Below are 19,579 nucleotides of genomic sequence, written 5' to 3' on the forward strand. Positions count from 1 at the left end.
AGTATTCCCCTCCTTATCTTCATTTATTAGCCAGATTAGACTCGTGGAAGGAAAGGGAGCAGGATAGTGGAGGGATGTGGTTGTTTCCCTCTACTATCTGAGATTGTTTTCCTCAGGCATGGTAGCATAGCAGTGTGGGACACCAGGAGGGAATACTGGTCTGGCTTCAGCAGGCTGGGCAAACAAAAGAGATGATTACACACAGAGGGAAATGCTTTTTTAGTTATCACCTGTCAGGGTTCTGAGATCGGTTCCACCTGCCTTCCTGTGAAGCTTCACTCAAGGTCACAGCTCACACAGCACATGCCATGGACTCCAACGGCTCACAGGGGCAGCCTGACTACTAGGCTTCCAATGCAAGAGATCTAGTAAGGAACCCTAGTTTTCATTCAGACCTAAAAGAAACACTTAGGTTCTAGCTCTGGAGCCAACTGCCACCAAACCATCTGTTTCCGGATAAGCAGGCTCCCCAGAGAGAAGGTGGTGAGAGCCCAGCATGACAGGGTTTCCTGCAGACACCAGGACTGGTCTGCAGCCCCCTAGGGCCCTGGGAGAGCCAGAACAGGCAGGACTTGCCTGGGCTCTGGAAGCCAAGGATTCCAATGTCCCCTGGAAAGAAGTCAGGGAGAGGCCTGGTGACTAAGGCACTGACTGATGTCATCCCTTTCATTTTCCTGGACCTCCACCTGGTTTGGAAAGTGTAGTTGTGAGACTCTCTGCATGCTCTATTCACTCTTCTGGACATACATGGAGCAAAAAGGAAGAGTAATTAGAAACAAACTTGGAGCATTCTCCTAAGCTTGGAACCTTCAGGTCAGCGCACTGGCACCTGAAATCAGAGGCTACCCAGGATTGGTACTGGACTACAGAAGAGCCAAGCCAGCAGCAGATGCCCCCTCACCAGCAGCCCTGAGTCCCGATAAAGAAACAGCCTCCAGAGGTCCTCCAACTCAGGCTCAGTTCCATTCCCACAATGACACCAGAACAGAGGAGGTTCACAAAGTGTGAAACACCGCTTCAGGCACTATCACCTGCTGAGAATCTATTTATAAGGCCTGTCCACCCACAGAACCACAAGCAGGTGTCAGATCCGCACTTCTCTCTAAACAACTACTTCTAGTGCTGTTTAGACCTGCTAAGAACCAGTCTAAGGCTAGGCATGGGTGGTACACTTTTTTAATCACAGCACTTGGGAGGCAGAGGCTGGAGGATCTCTGTGAGTTCAAGATCAGCCTGATCTACATAAGTGAAATTCAGAATGGTCAGGGATATATAGGGAGACCATGTCTCAAAAAAAAAAAAAAAGAAAGAAAGAAAGGATGGATGGATGAAGGGAGGAAAAGAAGGAGGGAGGGAAGAGGAGAGGAGGGGCGGGGAGGGAAAGGAAGGGAAGGAAAGGGAAGGGAGAAGAAAGCCAAGTGGTAGTAGAACACACCTTTAATCCCAGCACTCAGGAGACAGAGGCAGCTGAATCTCTGAGTTCAAGGCCAGCCTGGTCTACTGAGTTCCAGAAAAATCCTGTATCAAAAAACAAAACAAGAAGAAGGAGAAGGAGAAGGAGAAGAAGAAGAAGAAGAAGAAGAAGAAGAAGAAGAAGAAGAAGAAGAAGAAGAAGAAGAAGAAGAAGAAGAAGAAGAAGAGGAAGAGGAAGAGGAAGAGGAGGAGGAGGAGGAGGAGGAGGAAGAGGAAGAAGAAGAAGAAGAAGAAGAAGAAGAAGAAGAAGAAGAAGAAGAAGAAGAAGAAGAAGAAGAAGAAGAAGAAGAAGAAGAAGAAGAAGAAGAAGAGAAAAGAACCATTCTGAGCCCTGAGCCTGGTCTACACCTGGAACCCACCACAAGGACATTCAGACAGGAGGGTACAATGAAGTGAGATCTGCCTCAAAACCAAACAAAAACGGTCAACAAATACAGGCACTTGCCTCTAACTCTGAAAACCTGAGTTTGACTTCCTGAGACCCACATGGTAGGCGAGAATGGAGTCCCCCAGGTGTCCTCTGACCTCCACACATGTGCCATGACATGTGTGCAGACACACTAAATAAATGTACTAAGAATAAATAAGTAAAAATAAACAACAAAGCATTTTAAGCCTCCACACTTTGACCCTGGAGGTTTATAACACTTTGAAAGCCAGAGTGGTCAATCTGTCTCTGACTCCCTGACCCCCTTTAACCATGTGTACCCCAAATGCCAGAGTGCCTGTGGGGAACAGCAGGGCTGAAGATGGGTTTCCTGCTGCCTGTGGAGAGCGGAGCATTTCCTGTGCCCCGGGCCTCATTAGCACACTGGCGAAGGTGCTTCCTGTCAGTGACTCTTTCCATTCTGCCAGAGCAGTTTGCATTTTCACTCTGCTCTGGGGGGTGGAGGAAAAAGAGTTTCTCACAGATCTGCTGGACCTCTGAGCAGTTTTTTTTTTCCCTGTGCACCTCACGTTTCCACCAACAGGCAGAAACTAGAGAGCCAGCCCAGCCACTTTGCACTGGGAACATCAACACCTGGATGAGAGACAGCTCGCTTTCTCCAGTGGGCACTGTGGTCACCCCCAGTAAACCAAAGCTGATGCTCTGGAACCTTGTACCAACTCCCCCTGGAATTTCAGGTGAACGTAGGGAGGCTTGGGTTTTATTATTGTCGTTAGTATAGTAGTACATTTATTTATAGTGTGTGTGTGTGTGTGTGAGAGAGAGAGAGAGAGAGAGAGAGAGAGAGAGAGAGAGAGAGAGAGAGAGAGAGAGAGAGAGAGAGAGAGAGAGAGAGAGAAGAGGACAACTTGTGGTAACTGGTTCTCTCCTTCCACGGTGAAGGTTATAGGAGAAGGTTATGATGGGGGCAAATTTGGGTCATCAGGCTGGCAGTAAGCACCACCTCTACCTGAAGAGCTATTGCATCAGCCCAAAAAAAGGGAGTCAGTTGGGAGAAAGTTCTAGAACAGAAGATTAGAATCTTCAGAAAGATTTAAAAAAAACAAAACCGTTTTTTGTATGTGAGACCTTTGGTGAGTACAATCTAGGAAGGATGGCTGGGGGCTGCCCTGACGATAGAGTGCGTGCCTATGGTGTGCAGCTCCAGTCCCAGCCCTACTGCTCATTCAGATAGAGTGTAGCATGTGCCTGTAAGGACCAGTACTAAGGAAGCAGAGGCAGCAGGATCAGAAGTTCAAGGTCGTCTTCAGCTATATATCTTGGCTACGTAAAGAGTTCTAGGCTACCCCAAGATATAGGAAACCCTACGTGAATGGCTATATAGCAAGTCCCAGGTTTGTCTGAGATACACGCAAGCAACCCTATCTAAATAAACGAATAAGAAATTTCAGGAGTAAAAAGAGATACATTTGGGAAAACATGGAGATTTGGAGACTCTTCTGTCATTCTTACTTTATCTATTTTCCCCCCTTTCTTTTAAAAAGGTGGTTGTATGCAAAATACATACCAATTTGCCTTTTTTTCCTACGAATCAGCAACTTAGAAGAGTCAAGAAAAGGACAACAATACTGGGGAGTCAATACTGACACCGAGAAGACTCAGACGCTGCAGAGCCCCTCAGAGGTTCCAGGGATGTACACCACGCCAGTCCCACCAGATGTCACAAGAAGGAACTCGGGGCCCAGCACTTTGCAGGGGACTCTTGGCAACCTGGAAGGGTGAGTGGGCTGAGGAACTAAACTCCACTGTCCCTGGCAGTGCTGCCATATCTACAACCCAGGCCTGGGCCACTAGGACCAGCAAACTGAGCTGGGAGAGAAGGAAGGAGACGGAGGTAGGGTACTGACAGCTGAATTTCTGATTGGATTTCCTTCTTCTCAAAGGCCTTGACCTCAATCTTTCTGATCTCTTGTTTCAGTATGATAGAAACAAGAGTCCTAGTTCCCCAGCAATGAGATTTTTAGATCCTAAAACCTTGTCATGAGTTGGAAATGTAGAGACAGAAGTTATAAAGTTGCTGGGCAGTGGTGGTGCACACCTTTAAAGGCAACACTCAGGAGGCAGAGGCAGGTAGATCTCTGTGAGTTCAAGGCCAGCCTGGTCAACAGAGCGAGTTACAGGACAGGTTCTGAAGCTACAGAGAAATCCTGTCTTGAAAAAACAAAAACAAAACAAAAAGAAAGAAGTCATAAAGTCTTAGGACATAAAATCTTACAGACTAATCATGGATGTGAATTCACCCCTGAAGTTCCCAATCTCAGATAACAAAAATAAAGTGTCTATTGGGCATAAATTTCAGTGCTGTGATCAAAGTAAAACCCAACAAAAGTGTACCTTTTCAATTTCTGCAGTTTTAGGAACATTTAATACTATTACCAAAGAAAATCCATGTCTCTTGCAGGTAAAACATGCCAGCTAAAAGCTATTTCCTTTTTTTTTTTTTTTTTTGGGTGGGGGAGTGGAAGGGAGAGGTCAGAGGACAATACGCAGGAATTGGTTCTCTCCTTTCACCATGTGGGTCTCAGGGATCAAACTCAGAGTGGCAGGCTTGACAGTGGATGCCTTTACCCACTGAGTCAGCTCAGTGACTCCTAAAACTATTGCTTTTTTTAAGCTGAGTTTTGTTTTGTTGTTGTTTTCTTTTTCACTTTGTAGCTACAAAATAAAATCTGTATGTCTATATTGTGTTTGGCATGTTGTTCTGAAATATGTACACATTGTAGATGGGTAAGTTGAGCTAAGTAACGTATTTATTCGTGACATACTTTTTATGAGAGGAATAACAATTTAAGCAATGTTCAAGAACACATAATTTTCAGCATTACCATGTTGAACTTCTTCCTTCCGTCTAACCTTTGGCCAACATCTCTGGGACCCCTCGAGCCACCTCTGGTGACCACAACTCTATACTCCTGCTTTATGAGTTCTGTTCCTAGCTTTGTTCACTTAACACTATGTCCTCCAGGTCCATCCGCCTTGTCACAAACGACATGAACTTCTTCCCTTTTAAAGCTGAGTGGCATCCACTGTATATGTACTCCAGACATTCTCTATCCATTTATCTGTTGGTAGATGCTCAGATTGACTCCATATTGGGCTATTGTGAATTTTTCTGCAGTGAACATGACAGTAAAACAACTCTAATAAACAGGGGGTGCAGGCACACAGCTCTCACTTGCTTTGAATGGAGATCTAGCAGTGGAACTAGCAGAGCATATGGTGGTTCTATTTTTAATTTTTGGGATAATTGCCATAAGTCATTTTCCACAGTGACTGCATTATCTTCAAAACTATTTCTGTGTTCATTCATTATTTATTTCATTCACATATCATTGGACAAATATTCATTAAGCTTCTATAATATATCAGAGGTACTGTTTGAGATGCTGAGTGAATAGTATAGTCAAATCTATGGTTTCTTGAAGCTCACAGTGTTTGATGGCAAACAGATAACCAAATAAATGTAGTATGACCAGGAAAGATCTCTCTAAGGAGGTGACAACACTGTAGAAGAGACTTAAATGGAATGAGGAACTTGGCCATTCTGAGTACCTGAAGAAGGAGAGGCAGATCTGAGATAGAACTGTTCTTCATATGGGCAAGAACAGCAAGAAATTATGGTGGTCAGCATCAGAGGTGAAGGGGTTGGAAATGAGCCCAGAAATTAATCAGGAGATGCCAGATCACATTATGGAAAAAAATTCTCACTGAGTACGTACATTTATGGTCAGTATGATGGAAAGCCATGGAAGATTCTCAGTGGAGGAGAGACGTGATATAACTTACTCTTTACAGTGATCATACTAGCACATGGGTGAGCATGGTATGTTGAAGCCAAGAGTGAAAGCCAGGAGAGCCACCAAGGAGGTGGCCACTGCAACAGTCCACCCGGAACTCATGTTGGCTTATGCCTCTGTGGTGGCAGTGGAAGAGCAAGAGGTGGCTGGACTTGAAGCAGATGCCCTTGCCCAGGGCAAAGCTCATTCACTGGGGATAGGGCGTGAAAGAACAGTCAGGCGGAGTGGTGCCAAGGGCTTAGACTGTAGTGCTACATGGTTGAAAGTCTAGAGGAAAAGCCAGTATATGAGGGAGAATGGGAGCCCAGTTTTGGTGAGATCTCTATTGGGCAACATAAGAGAAATGGCCAATAGAAAATTGGGTCAATAAGCCCAGAACTCAGCAAGACAAAAATCTTTCCAGGTATGTCCTGGTTTTAATATTTGGGGGTCAGCTGCTTGTTCCTGCTAGATTTCCACTGCTTACTTCCTGCTGGAGTGGGTGTGGCTGCCTGATGTTGCAATCCTCTGGATGCATTTCAACACCGGGAGCTGTGGCTGCGCCCTGCCCAAGAATCACAAGGCTGCTCAAAACTAGTGTTGGTTAAATTTCACCCAACAGGCTAGTGTTGCTTAGAGACCAGCTCCACATTTGGGGGTTACTCAAGTTCATGTAAACTGGACTCTGTCACAGAACCACTCCCTGATAGTGAGTTGAGTAATCCTCTCCCAGCAAGCCAGGAGAACCGGGAGCTGGAATGAGGGAGAAGCTGGGCCAGATGCGTTTGGCTTTGGAAATTTGTAGATAGTATAAGTAGAAAAAAGAATGATCTCTGGACTTAAACCAACCTAGACTGTTTTTTTTTTCCAAGACAGGGTTTCGCTGTGTACCTTTGGAGCCTATCCTGGCACTCACTTTGTAGACCAGGCTGGCCTTGAACTCACAGAGATCCACCTGTCTCTGCCTCCCGAGTGCTGGGATTAACGGCTTGTGCAACCAGCGCCAGGCCAACCTAGCCTCTTATTCTGGCTCTCTGCCTTCTGCCCTATGAGATCTTGGCTGTGTTACTTTTCCTTTCTGGTCTCAGAATCCTTAGGCACAGATGGCTTTGTGAAGATTAAATAAGTTTCATAAGCAAGCCCCTAGCACCTGGTAGGCGTTCAAAGGGATGGCTCCCTTTCCCATGTGCAAAGCTCCTTTCTCCATCAAGTTGCTGTTCAGAGCTGACTTCCTTTTCTTTTTTTTTTTTAGTTATATATAGGTGTGTGTGCGCACATGGGCATGTGGGTTTGTATGCTCAGAGGCCAGAGACATTGAGTCTCCTGGAACTGGAGTTACAGAGGGTCATGAGACCCAGTGTGTGCTGGGAACTGAACCCAACTCCCGGGAAGAGCAGCAAACACTCCTGACCACTGAGCCATCTCACCAGACCCCAGATACGACTTTCTCTTGCTCTATTTTGTCCCCTCCACCTCAACATTCTTTGTCCAGCTCCCATGTGTTACAAGGGGGCTCTTCTTGAAGGATCGAATACAAGCAAGAGACATATACAATTTAAACTAAAGTTTATTTAGGAAAGGTAAGCAAAGCAAACACTCCAAAGAGAGATTGGAGTAAGTGCTTCCAGGCAAGGAACAGCTCAATGAGTACTGCACTGTTGATTTAAAAGAAACTTTTATGAATATGTATGAGGTAGGTGGCTTTGTCACAGAGTAAGATGACCTCTTTCCAAATCATGGTGGGCCAGGTCTCCCTTTTAGAGGATTTCTTCTCATGATCCCTGCAAATGGCGGAAGATGTCAAAACCATAATACAATAACATCAATCTTTTGTTGTTGTTGTTGTTTTGGGTTTTTTGTTTGTTTGTTTGTTTTGTTTTTCGAGACAGGGTTTCTCTGTGACTTTGGAGGCTGTCCTGGAACTAGCTCTTGTAGACCAGGCTGGCCTCGAACTCACAAAGATCCACCTGCCTCTGCCTCCTGAGTGCTGGGATTAAAGGCATGCGCCACCACCGCCTGGCTCAACATCAATCTTTTGAGTCCGTGAGTATAGGAAAACGCCTGGGTGCCTTGGTTTCTGATATAGCAGGAAGAACTTAATTTCAGCTTCAGGATGTTTAACCATAAAGGGGCATCTGGCCATCAGGGGCAATCAGCTAAGATCCAGTGTTAGTTTCCCTCCATTTCTTCATATCTATCTCTTTGCCTAACTGGTATCATTTGGGCTTTATCTCCTGAAAGAAATGTCTTCTCCAACATTCGCAAGCCCAAATCTCATGCCCAGCTGGGGCATGACCACCTGGTTTTCCTTCTAGAAAGAAAGGCCAGAGCAGCAGCATCTTCCCCGGCTTTGTGGCACTGCTGGCCGTCTTCCTGGTCATCGTGGCTGCCTGCATCCTGTGGAACTGGAACAAACGGAAGAAGCGTGAGTTCCATGATTGCCTCCAGTTAAGATTCTGTAGGATCAGTCTTCCAGCCTGGCGTTTAAACTCTGGGGAAATTTCTAATGAGACACTACCTCCCTGGACTTCTGTATCCTTTCCTGACACTGGTCCTAAGCTGTGGCCGTCCTGCAGATCTGAGTGACACTGAGAAAACATGTAGCTTTGGCATCCTTGTACCCAGTTTCCTCTTCCTGCCTCTGTCCACTGAGTTTCTTGTCATTTGGCTGAATTAGAAATCCTTTTCACGACACCTGGTGAGGGTGGCGAATCCTGCTGGGGAATATCCGTCCTGAGAGCCCCCATGTTCTGCCGCATGTTCTGCGTTCTGACCTATTCTCTCGTTGCCTTTCAGGGAGAGTTCCTTATTTCCAAGTAGCTCCATCGCTGACTCTGCCTCCACCCAGACAACGAGCCAAAAATATTTATGACTTCTTGCCCCAGCAGCAGGCAGAACTGGGTAAGTTTCTCCTAATCCACCAGTTACCAACCTGTGGGTCGCAACCCCTTTGGGACTCAAACGACTTTTTCGCATGAGTCACATATCAGATATCCTACATATCAGATATTTACATTATGATTAATAAAAGTAGCAACATTACAGTTATAAAGTAGCAGTGAAAATAATTTTGAGGTTGAGGGTCACCACAGCATGAGGAACTGTATTGAAGGATTGCAGCATGAGGAACGTTGTGAACCGCTGTCCTAATCTATGGAGTCCTGACACTCTAAATTTATGCTGCAAAGATGCACCTCACACCACTCAGAAGCAACTTTCTCCAGGTATCCAGGTTGTACAACAGCACTGGGTAGTGCGCACCTCCAGTGGGGGACTCTGAACAGAGAGACAGAAGGGGTCAGTCGGGCTTGGAGTCTGCTTTCCCTTGGTGTTAGGCAACGGCAGAAAGCCAGTTACATCATAGGTGGTGAAGACATGAATAGGACGGTGACACCAGCATTATAAACAGGGGATGGGAGTTCTCCACAGGCATGCCTGAGAATGCATTCAGGTCTCAGAGCATCATCCTGTAACTCTTACTCTCATAAGCACAGAACACAAGACATTGGGTTTTCACAGGCACCACCCAACCCCCATTGACCTGCTAGCAGAAATACTGGGGCAAAAGCACTCTGAAGCCCACTATCTTCAAAATTCATTTTGTTGTTGCAGGGAGACATCAGTCACATGGTTTCAGTACTGAGAACCTCCTTTCCAGAGATTCTGATAGCCCTGAGCATGAGGTAAGAGCCAAGTGAAAAGATGAAGTCCCAGGAGAGCGACAGAGAACTGAGGGACTGGGGTTTGGTCTTAGATCTGGTTTTACAGCAGATGCATGTCATTTGGCATCTGAAGAACTGCCTACTGACCAAAGAAAAGAAATACGATTTAACTTATGGCTGGTGTGGTAACACATTCCTGTAATGCAGCTCTCAGGAAGTCAAGGACAGGTTGACAGAGTCTAGACTGAGTACATTGTGAGTTCCAGGTTTACCTAGACTACATAGGAATATCATGCCAAGAGAGGGGTGAGGAGAGGAGCCAGCACTTAGGATTTTAAGAAAGGCACATGCATTTTTATATGATGTTAGAACTGAAAGTGGTTATTTTAATAAAGACATGACAATTTGTCTATCCAAATAACTGTCGCTCCATTCACAGTGGTCACTCTAGGAATCCATAGTTATTTCAACAAAGTTGTTAGTGTTCAAATCACACTTTAAACCCATCTCCAAAAAAAGTTTACATTTTACTTTACTATATTGTTTTGCCTGCATGTATGTATGAGCACTATGTATATTCCTGTTGCTAAGGGAGGTCAGGAGGAATCACTGGATTCCCTGGAACTGGAGTTGTAATTCTGAACTACCATGTTGGTGCTGAGAACTGAACCTGGGTCCTCTGAAAGAGCAGCAAGTTCTCTTAACTGCTGAGTAATAGTCCCATCTCCTAAAACTCACCTTTGGGAATTACTTCTAGGGCCTACGCCAAACCATTTCAATTATCCCGAATAGCAGAAATTTCCGTAAGTCATTCAGCTCTCAGGCCGATGTAGAAAGCACTTGATCAATGAGAGTGTGCTGATCCATTCAGGGTAGTAGAAATGTATTTGGCTGATCGTTCTAGAGGCTGGAAAGTCAAGGTCAAGGGAATGTCTCTAATGAGACTTTCATGTTGTCATAGCTTGACACAAGGCATCATGTGGCATGAGATAAAATCCATTTATCAGGATCCCATTCCTTTAACAACTGCTTCTGTAATACCAAGGTTATTTGTCTCCTTTTTTTTTTTTTTTTTTTTGGTTTTTCGAGACAGTCTGGTCTCAAACTCACAGAGATCCTCCTGCCTCTGCCTCCCGAGCGCTGGGATTAAAGGCGTGCACCACCAACTCCCGGCTTTATTTGTCTCTTTTTAAAAATTATGATATTTTTAAAAATTGCAACATTTCTTACTCATTTATTTTGTATGTGTGAAGGTATGTACGTGCCACCACGTGTATGCGGAGGTCAGAGGACAACTTGAGACAGTCACTTATTTTCTTCCATCACATGAATTTAGGTCATCCAGCTTGATGGCAGGTACCGTAGTGGCTGAGCCGTCTCACGGGCCCACCCTTTAATCACCTCTTTAAGGCCCCACTCGCAACATTATTGCATAGCAACTAAATCTCCAACATGGAAACACACCTTTAATCCTGGCACTTACGAGGCAGAGGCAGAGGCAGAGGCAGGTGTGTCTCTGTGAGTTTGAGGCCAGCCTGATCTACAAAGTGAGTTCCAGCACATACAGAATTACATAGCGAGACCCTGTCTCAAAATGAATAAAACCAAAAATAAAATAAATCTATTGCCTTGGCATGGAGATTTATGCCTGCAAAAGCACTCAGGATTTCCTATGAACTGAAGGCCAACCTGGGCTATGTGGTAAGTTCCAGATGAGTGTGGGCAACAGAGGAAGGCGTTGTCTTAAAAAAGAGGAGGAGGGGGGACTTCACATTAGAGATCCACATGCTTTTCTTGACATTTCTGGAATCCTAGAAAACTGGTATCCTTCATTCTTAGTGTTTTCTACACGTGACACTGTTCTGGACACATCACATGTTGTAACTCTTTGACCACTCCCAAACGCCTTATAACATAGACATTGTGGGAACCCTCAGTTTGTAGACTAGGAGATGAAGGTACCAACGGAAGACTTTCAGATTCGCTCAGCACAAAGTGGCAAAGCTGGGATTTGCACCCTCATTTGCACTTGAATCTAAGTCTCCATCTTCAGCCCAGGCATTGCCCCTCCAGTGTGCCCTGGTGAAGTGCACTTTCTCCTGTGTGTGCCACTGTCCCCACTGACTCCTCCCCTTCCATCATAGCCAAAACCTGTTGTGATTCTAACATCTCATTTCAGCCACTGTTTTCCTTAATGTTTTCTGAAGTATTAAGGATCTGACCTATTGTGTGTGCCACTCTACCCCTGAGCTACAGGCCCAGCATTGCTTTTCTCCTCCTTAGCCCATGTCGCTCATAGCCTCAGCACGCCCGGCACCCAAAGCCTTGCAGTGTGAGAGCCTGACTTGGAGCCCAGCTCCAAACTAGAGCGTGGAATGAAGGGATTGTAACGCCAGGCAATGCAGGGAGCAAGAGTGGCTGTGTCCCTGTTTCACTCCCATCCTGTCACTTTGTCTTCTTTTTTGCAGGCCTCCCAGGCAGATGGTTCCCTTCAGATACACAGAGCTTCCGTTCATGCTGTGGAGTACACAGTAGGCATCTATGACAACGGTACAGTGCCCCAGATGTGTGGGCACCTTGCCCCCTCCGCACATTACATCAGTGTCAGGACCTCCAGAAATAACTCCAGCATTTCTTCCACGGAGTCAAATGATTATGTCAATATCCCCACAGCAGAAGAGACCACCAGTGAGACTCTAACTTTTACCAAAAGCACTCCTGAAAATCACTGGGGTCTTCCCAGTGCCCAGAAGCTGGAGTCTGCTGAAGGAGGGCAAGCAGGCTATGGGGCTGCCACCAACCACACTGGCTTGTGGGCTCCAGGAAGTAAGTTCAGTGATGGAGAAGATTCATCTCAGACTTCAAATGACTACGTCAATATGACAGGTTTGGATCTTGAGGACGTCCAAGAGAATCAGCCCAGGGTGGCTTTTCAGTGCTGCAGGGATTATGAAAATGTCCCAGCGGCAGCAGCAGATACCGACGGAAGCCAGCTGCAGACTCGAGAAGAAGAGACGTCTTCGCATCCAGACCATGGGGAGCCTGTCTGCAGGGCCCTGTCTTCCGTGTATTATATGGCATTTCAACCATCTACACAGAGTGAGGACAGAGAGGTGGCGCACGCAGAGGAGCACTCAGATGGAGACTCTAATGACTATGAGAATGTGCTGGCTGCTGAGTTAGGAGGGGACTGCCAACAGGGGCCAGGGGCTTGGTGTCCTTCTGATGGCGGAGCACCAAGTTACCTAGCTGGAGAACTTTGTGAGGTGGCCTGTCCTACTGGGTCTTTAGGCACTGAATTCTCTAGTGAAGATGCCTGAGTGCCCCAGCATCCTGTTGGATTCACTTGGTTAGGCTAAGGAGACTGAGGGAAACAGGGCACTAGCAGGCTGCACGTAAGCAAAAGTTTAGGAAGCCCAGCAAAAAGAGTTCTCCTCAGTCAATATGGCTGTTAGCTCTCAGGCCAACTGAAGTAAGTTTAGTGACACTGCCTAACCAGGATGTTAGAAAAGGGACTGTGCACAGCACTTAGAGTGGAAATGAGATGTGTCGAAAATAATCACCTTCACAAACACTGGAGAAGTGTAGATTATTTTGTGACTCAGGTGGGCCAAAAGGAGGAACAAGTTGGGGTAGGGCAGGTGACTTTCAGTTTAAGAAGAGCTGGTGAGGGTGTAGAACTATAGGAGCCCTATTGCTGCTGGTGTGACTGCAAATTTGTCTTACGAACTATCCACTTCACCCTTAGGAACTGAAACTACTTTCCAATGTATACTGGAGTTGTACAAATAAATTAATCTGTTGTAGATAAGGAGGGGCAGGTTCCCTGTAAAATGTTTTTATTATATTAACCTGAGCTCTATGTGGCCATTTTCATATAAGTATATAATGTAATCTGAGATATCCACCCATCCCTCAAAACTTTCCCTTTTCCCAGTCTTTCTCCTTCCCATGAGACCACAACATTCCCCTGGACAATCTCACTTTGACTTTCCTACCATCTGTACATTATATAATTTTATGTATCTACATAAAAATCTAGGACCCACTAATGAAACAAAGCATGTGATATTTGTTTTCTTAATCAGTGTGGTACTGACTGTGGTCAGATAAAACCTCAGTGTGGTTTTAATTTGCATTTTCTGATGGATAATGATGGTAAACACTTTTCCATGCATTTATTGGTCATCTGTACTTCATCTTTTTTTTAATGCCCTACATGCTTGCCTGAAGCCTGATTTTTCTTCTTCTTCTTCTTCTTCTTTTTTATTTTTTGGTTTTTTGAGACAGGGTTTCTCTGTATTGTTTTGGAGGCTGTCCTGGAACTCGCTCTGTAGACCAGGCTTGAACTCACAGAAATTCACCTACCTCTGCCTCCCAAGTGCTTATTATTATTTTTAAAATTTTTATTTCATGCACATTGGGGTTTTGCTTGTGTGTATGTCTGTGTGAGATGTTAGATCTTTTGGAACTGGAGTTAGAGACTACTGTGACTTGCCATGTGGGTGTTGGGAATTGAACCTGAGTCTTCTAGAAGAGCAGTCAATGCTCCCAACTGCTGAGTCATCTCCCCAGCCCTGTACTTCATCTCTCTCTCTTGGCTTTTTTGAGACAAGGTTTCTCTGTAGCTTTGAAGACCATCTTGGAACTTGCTCAGTAGACCAGGCTTTGAATTCAAAGAGATCCACCCGACTCCTCTCATTAGCTCTATGAGAGAGAGAGAGAGAAAGAGAGAGAGAGAGAGAGAGAGAGAGAGAGAGAGAGAGAGAGAGAGAGAGAGAGAGAGAGAGAGTCTACTAGGATGACCTAGGCTTGAACACACTGAGCACTCAGATCCTGGTCCCTAAGCACTACTCTCCAGGAGAAGGATAAGAACTTGCTGGAGAAGTGGCTGGTTTTAATGCTGCCATGCATCTTGCAAAAGGAGGAAGGGTAAAGGGTAGAAAGGGAGTAAGGAAGAGAGAAGCAGGGAAAAAGAGAAGTCAGATGCAAAGAGCTCCCAATTCTAAAACCTGGAATAAATCAGGCAATGAAAAACAAGTAGTTATTGATTAACAGTTCAAATGCTGTACAGAAAGGATAAGACATGGCCACTAAGAACCCTAGAACAATGCTGCCAGCAAACCCACTAGTGATACAAAGAGTCAAGACCATAACAGAACTTCAGAGAATCTTCCCTAAATGTTTACTAACTATTGTGACGGTTATGACACTTGTCCACAAACTTTTCCATATTCTCCTGAAGTTTGAGCCTTTTCTCCTTTGATACAGGCTGCATCTAATGATGTATTTCTAATAGAATATTAAAATGGGAAAATACGAAGCTTATAATGGGAAAACTTGGCAGATACCACCTCCATCAAATGATTACAGTCACTCAACACACCAGCACTAAGTCACAGTGATGTCATGTGCTGCTGACAGGACCAAGAATACCATAAAATAAAATAAAATAAATCCAGAACTCCAGCCTTCTTGAAATCCAAACTGGGCTAGAGAGGTGGCTCACTGGTTCAGAGCATATGGTACTCTGGCAGAGGACCTGAGTTTGACTCCCAGAATCCATGTCAAGTGCTCTCAAATACCTATAACTTCAGTTCCAGGGAGGTCAAAAGCCTCGTCTTTCAAGGACACTTGAACACTCAGGCACATACCTACACACAGACCTACACATTGACTTAATTAAAAATAACAACATAAACCTTTAAAAGAGAAAAAAATCCAGATGGAATGTTTTTGCACAGATGCCTAGCCAAAAAAGACTGAGAAACAGTCACCGATTAGAGGAGACCAAGGAGACAGGACTAAATATAACACAACACCTCAGACTGGATTAACAATAGAGAAACAGATGCGATTCCAAACACCCATATTTAGTTAGCAAGATTGTGTTAGTGCTGGTGTCTTTGGTTTTATGGCTATAAAGTGATCATGTATGATATCAACACTAGAGGAAGTGAGATAAAAAGATATATGAGAATAACCAAAACTATTCTTTCAATTCTTTTGTAAGCCTAAAATTATTTTAAAATAAAAATAAATTTAGCCGAGTGTGATGCTGCATGCCTTTAACCCCAGCACTTGGGAGGCACAGGTAGGTGGATCTTTGTGAATTTGAGGCCAGCCTGATCGACAGAGTGAGTTCCAGGACAGCCAGAGCTAAATAATGAGACCCTGTCTCAAAAAAAACCCAATAAAAACAAACAAATAGATACAAGTAATCCTAGATCTAATACTTAGGGTTCCCTAAAGAAATAGCACCAACAGAATGAATATGGATCACAAAGGAAACTTATGTGGTTGACTTACGAGGAACTGGGTAGTATAACAAATGCAACCTGCATTATGGAGAGACTGAGAATCTTGCACTGGACACGACCATTGCCCAACAAACTCACAGTGACTATGGTCAAGTCAGTGAGGTCAGTCAACATTCCAGCAAGCAGCTGTAACTGGACTCAGTGGGTTACAAAAGCAATGTTTTTAAGAGACAGAGAAAATGTGAAGACAGGAGGGAGATGTGTGGGATCCAGGAGAAGTTACAATGGGGTAAACAGTAGATAGGTGTTATCAAAATATATTATATACGTGTATGAATTCTCAAATGATAAATAAAATTGTTATCTTTAAAAGGTAAGCAATCCACTGTGATTCCTTAAGTAGTTAAACAGTAGATTAATTACTTGTACTAATCAGGGTTCTGTAGAAAGGAACAGAACTCATAGAATATAACACATACATACATATATACAAACGTGTGTGTATATACAAATGTGGGGTTTTTTTGGTTTTTTGAGACAGGATCTCTTTGTTATGAAGTCCTGGCTGTCCTAGAACTCTCTCTGTATACTAGGCTGATCTCAAACTCACAGAGATCCTCCCACCTCTGCCTCCTGAGTGCTAAGATTAAAGGTGTGCGTCACCACCGCCAGGCTCTTCCATGTCATTTTATTCAGGTTGTCCCCAGAAAGTGTAGCTCAGATTCACTGAGGAGCTTCCTACTTTCAATGGGATCAAGAAAATTCCTTATAGGAGTGTCCAGCAGCTTGGGTTTTAGTTGATTCCAGATGCAGTTAAGTTGGTAACCAAGATTAGCCCTCACATCATCCCCTGACCTGTGTTCATTGTCTCCTTATTCAGAACACTACCTAGTATAAAATACAGAGAGTTGCTAAGTCCTTCGTTCTCTCTAGAAGACACCATGCTGTAGTGGTAGGCAGAAGAGATAAGACAAACTCACAGTCCCTAGGGCATCTGTCCTCCCCAATATCTTAGTGCTGTGAGGACCTTATCACTTCTGGCTTTTCTGTGGACTAAGGGCGTGTATGGACCTACAATATGCTGGGGCCTCCTCCCCTACAGTTAGAGGAACGTGGAAATGAACTGGCCTCTCTTTCCTCCTGCCAAGCAACCCCCTTAGTATTCCCAACTCCAGACTGGGTAGGTAGATATCCATTTCGACCCTGAGGGATTAGGATCTTTTCCAGAGACTGCAACATGGCAGGACTCTTTTTCCTGCCTCAGAGGCCCTCCAATCAAAAGAACTTGAGGCCTTTCACAAGAAAGGAATTTTCTACACAGGGCCAGCCCTAACCACACACCTACACACGGGACCTCAGTTTAATGTCCCACTATCACCACCTTGAAACATAAACACACACACACACACACACACACACACACACACACACACACACACACACACACACACACACAGAGGCTGGATCTAATATGCCCAGAGCAGCCTAAGACTCATTGTGTAACCAAGGATGAGCTTGAATTTTTGTTCTTCTTGCCTCCATCTCCCAGGTGCCTGAGCTATGGCACCTGGCCTGCCATCTTGCCATTCTTGACTTTGAAAGCAATTCTTACTTTTGAACTGTGTTTTATGACTATCGTCCAATGGGGTAATGAAGAACTCAGTAAGAAAGAGGGGACTCACAGGTAGCTACTGCTTGCTACAGTAAGGTAGCAAAAAGGTGAATACTGATGCTTGGTTTGCTTTCTGCTTTTCACTCAGTTTTGGGATACTGTTCCATAGAATTGTGTTGCCCATACTAACGGTGGGTTTCCTCAAATAGGTCTATCCCAAACTCCCTTGCAGACATGTCCAGAGGTTTGTCTCCTATATTATCCTGGAATCTGTCAAGTTGATAAAATTAATGATTACAATCATAAATCACAATTTAATTGCTTTCATCCCAGAAATGAAAGGTTGGTTCAACATAAGCAAAAAAAAAAAAAAAGTAATAGAAAAGAAATTCAGCCGGGCATTGGTGGTGCACTTTAATCCTAGCACTCGGGAGGTAGAGGCAGGTGGATCTGTGAGTTCGAGGCCAGCCTGGCTTACAGAATGAGTTCCAGGATATCCAGGACTGTTACACAGTCTGTCTCAAAAAGCCTAAGTAAATAAATAATAAAAATAGGGTAAGAAGAAGTAAAATTATTCTTATTTTTGGACAATATAATTCTATACTTGAAAACTACTGTGAATGCCACCAGAAGACTTATAAATAGATCTGATAAACAACTTTCAGTAAAGAGAGCATAAAATCAACATACAAAAATCAATAACTTTTATTTGTACCAAAAATGAACTTGCTGAAAAAGAAATTAGAAAAAAAGTATTCCCTTCACTATGGCTTAAGAAAGAACACAAACAAACAAAAACACAAAACAAAGAATAAACCTACCTTAGGAAATAAAAGACCTCTTCATTGAAAACTTCAGGCTGAGTTGTGGTGGCACAAGCCTTTAATCCTAGTACTTGGGAGGCAGAGGCAGGTGGATCTCTGTGAGCTCAAGAACAACCTGCTATACAGAGGGAGTTCCAGGACAGACAGGACTGTTTCACAGAGAAACCCTGTCTCAAAAAAATCAAATCAAAACAAAACAAAACAAAAAACCAAAACAACAACAAAAAACTTTTGTACAACAAGGAAAAAGCAGCAAAGTGAGCAGACAGACTAACTTAACAGAATGGGAGAAAATCTTGGCCAGTTATATTTTAGACAAGAGGTTAATATCTAGAATAAAACTTGCCAGTCAATAAACAAGTGGGTGAACAGAACAGAAGCATAAGCTGGGCAGTAGTGGCGAACACATTTAATTCCAGAACCCCAGGGAGGCAGAGGCAGGATTTCTGTGAGTTCGAGACCAGCCTGGTCTACAAGAGCTAGTTCCAGGACAGCCTCCAAAACCACAGAGAAACCCTGTCTCAAAAAAGAAAAAAGAAGAAGAAGAAGAAGAAGAAGAAGAAGAAGAAGAAGAAGAAGAAGAGGAAGAGGAAGAGGAAGAGGAAGAGGAAGAGGAAGAGGAAGAGGAAGAGGAGGAAGAAGAGGAAGAGGAGGAAGAGGAGGAAGAAGAGGAAGAAGAGGAAGAGGAGGAAGAAGAGGAAGAAGAGGAAGAAGAGGAAGAAGAGGAAGAAGGGGAAGAAGAGGAAGAAGGGGAAGGAGAAGAAGAAGAAGAAGAAGAAGAAGAAGAAGAAGAAGAAGCACTAGTTTTGAAAGCATTAAACAGCTTTCCCACTCAGCACAGCAGTGGATATGTGTTTCCACTATTAGCAGCACCAGCAGGTGCTTAACTGCAAGTGGCTGGGGTCGAGGCCAGAAGCATAGTCTTCGAAGACTGATAGAGACTAGAAATTTCAGAGTGAAGCTAGGAGGACTGAAGGAACAAGCAGTAACCAGGGCTAATCTGGGTGTGCCTTTAGTCCTAGCACTGGAGAGGCAGAAACATGCAGAGCTGTCTATGAGCCTTAGGCCAGCCTGGTCTACATAGTGAGTTCCAGGATAGCCAGTACTAAATAGTGAGACCCTGTCTCAAACAAAGGAAAACAAAACAAAACAAAACCCCCAGAAAAGATTGTAACTTCCTATTAGTCCCTTAAGAAGAGGCTCAGCAACACCTGGAATCTTGTCAGAAACAAATAATTTTAACAGGTAAAAGGAGTCAAATGCTGGATGGTGGTGGCACCCGCCTTTAATCCCAGCACTCAGGAGGCAGAGGCAGGAAGATCTCAGTGTGTTTGAAACTAGCCTGGTATACATAGTAAGTTTCAGTTCCGAACAAGGCTATGTAGAGAGATCTGTCTCAAAAGAAAAGACAAAAACAAAAACGAAAGAAAGAAAAGAGAAGTAACCTTGAAATAACATCTATTTTTTGTCCCTTGTTTCTCTGTCTTCAGTGGTGTTTTATCACAATAGACAAGCAACTAAGAT

General features: G+C 44.2%; 1 protein-coding gene across 3 annotated transcripts; it reads left to right on the plus strand.

Moving 5' to 3' along the window:
- Positions 1–1,809: 1,809 nt before the first annotated feature.
- On the plus strand, positions 1,810–13,420 carry Lax1 (lymphocyte transmembrane adaptor 1). Of its 3 annotated transcripts, none has more exons than XM_021229128.2 (6): positions 1,810–2,598; positions 3,406–3,639; positions 8,013–8,122; positions 8,494–8,598; positions 9,310–9,380; positions 11,828–13,420. In XM_021229128.2, exons 2-6 carry the CDS (start codon positions 3,554–3,556, stop codon positions 12,677–12,679), a joined length of 1,224 nt encoding a protein of 407 aa, XP_021084787.1. In that variant the 5' UTR covers positions 1,810–2,598; positions 3,406–3,553; the 3' UTR covers positions 12,680–13,420. The 3 variants fall into 3 exon arrangements, with proteins under 3 accessions (XP_021084787.1, XP_021084788.1, XP_040594704.1); XM_021229129.2 differs by having other exon boundaries at positions 3,457–3,639; XM_040738770.1 differs by lacking the exon at positions 1,810–2,598 and having other exon boundaries at positions 2,731–3,639.
- Positions 13,421–19,579: the final 6,159 nt, after the last annotated feature.

This window comes from Mesocricetus auratus, unplaced genomic scaffold (assembly GCF_017639785.1).
Source record: "Mesocricetus auratus isolate SY011 unplaced genomic scaffold, BCM_Maur_2.0 Super-Scaffold_100676, whole genome shotgun sequence".
Taxonomy (NCBI): domain Eukaryota; kingdom Metazoa; phylum Chordata; class Mammalia; order Rodentia; family Cricetidae; genus Mesocricetus; species Mesocricetus auratus.

Bases quoted from the DNA above. Each gene is read 5' to 3' on its own strand.
- Lax1 (XM_040738770.1), top strand. From the start codon at position 3,341: ATGGAGATTTGGAGACTCTTCTGTCATTCTTACTTTATCTATTTTCCC. The intron at 8,599-9,309 runs GTAAGTTTCTCC...TTGTTGTTGCAG, and splicing joins CCAGCAGCAGGCAGAACTGG to GGAGACATCAGTCACATGGT. The intron at 9,381-11,827 runs GTAAGAGCCAAG...TCTTTTTTGCAG, and splicing joins CTGATAGCCCTGAGCATGAG to GCCTCCCAGGCAGATGGTTC.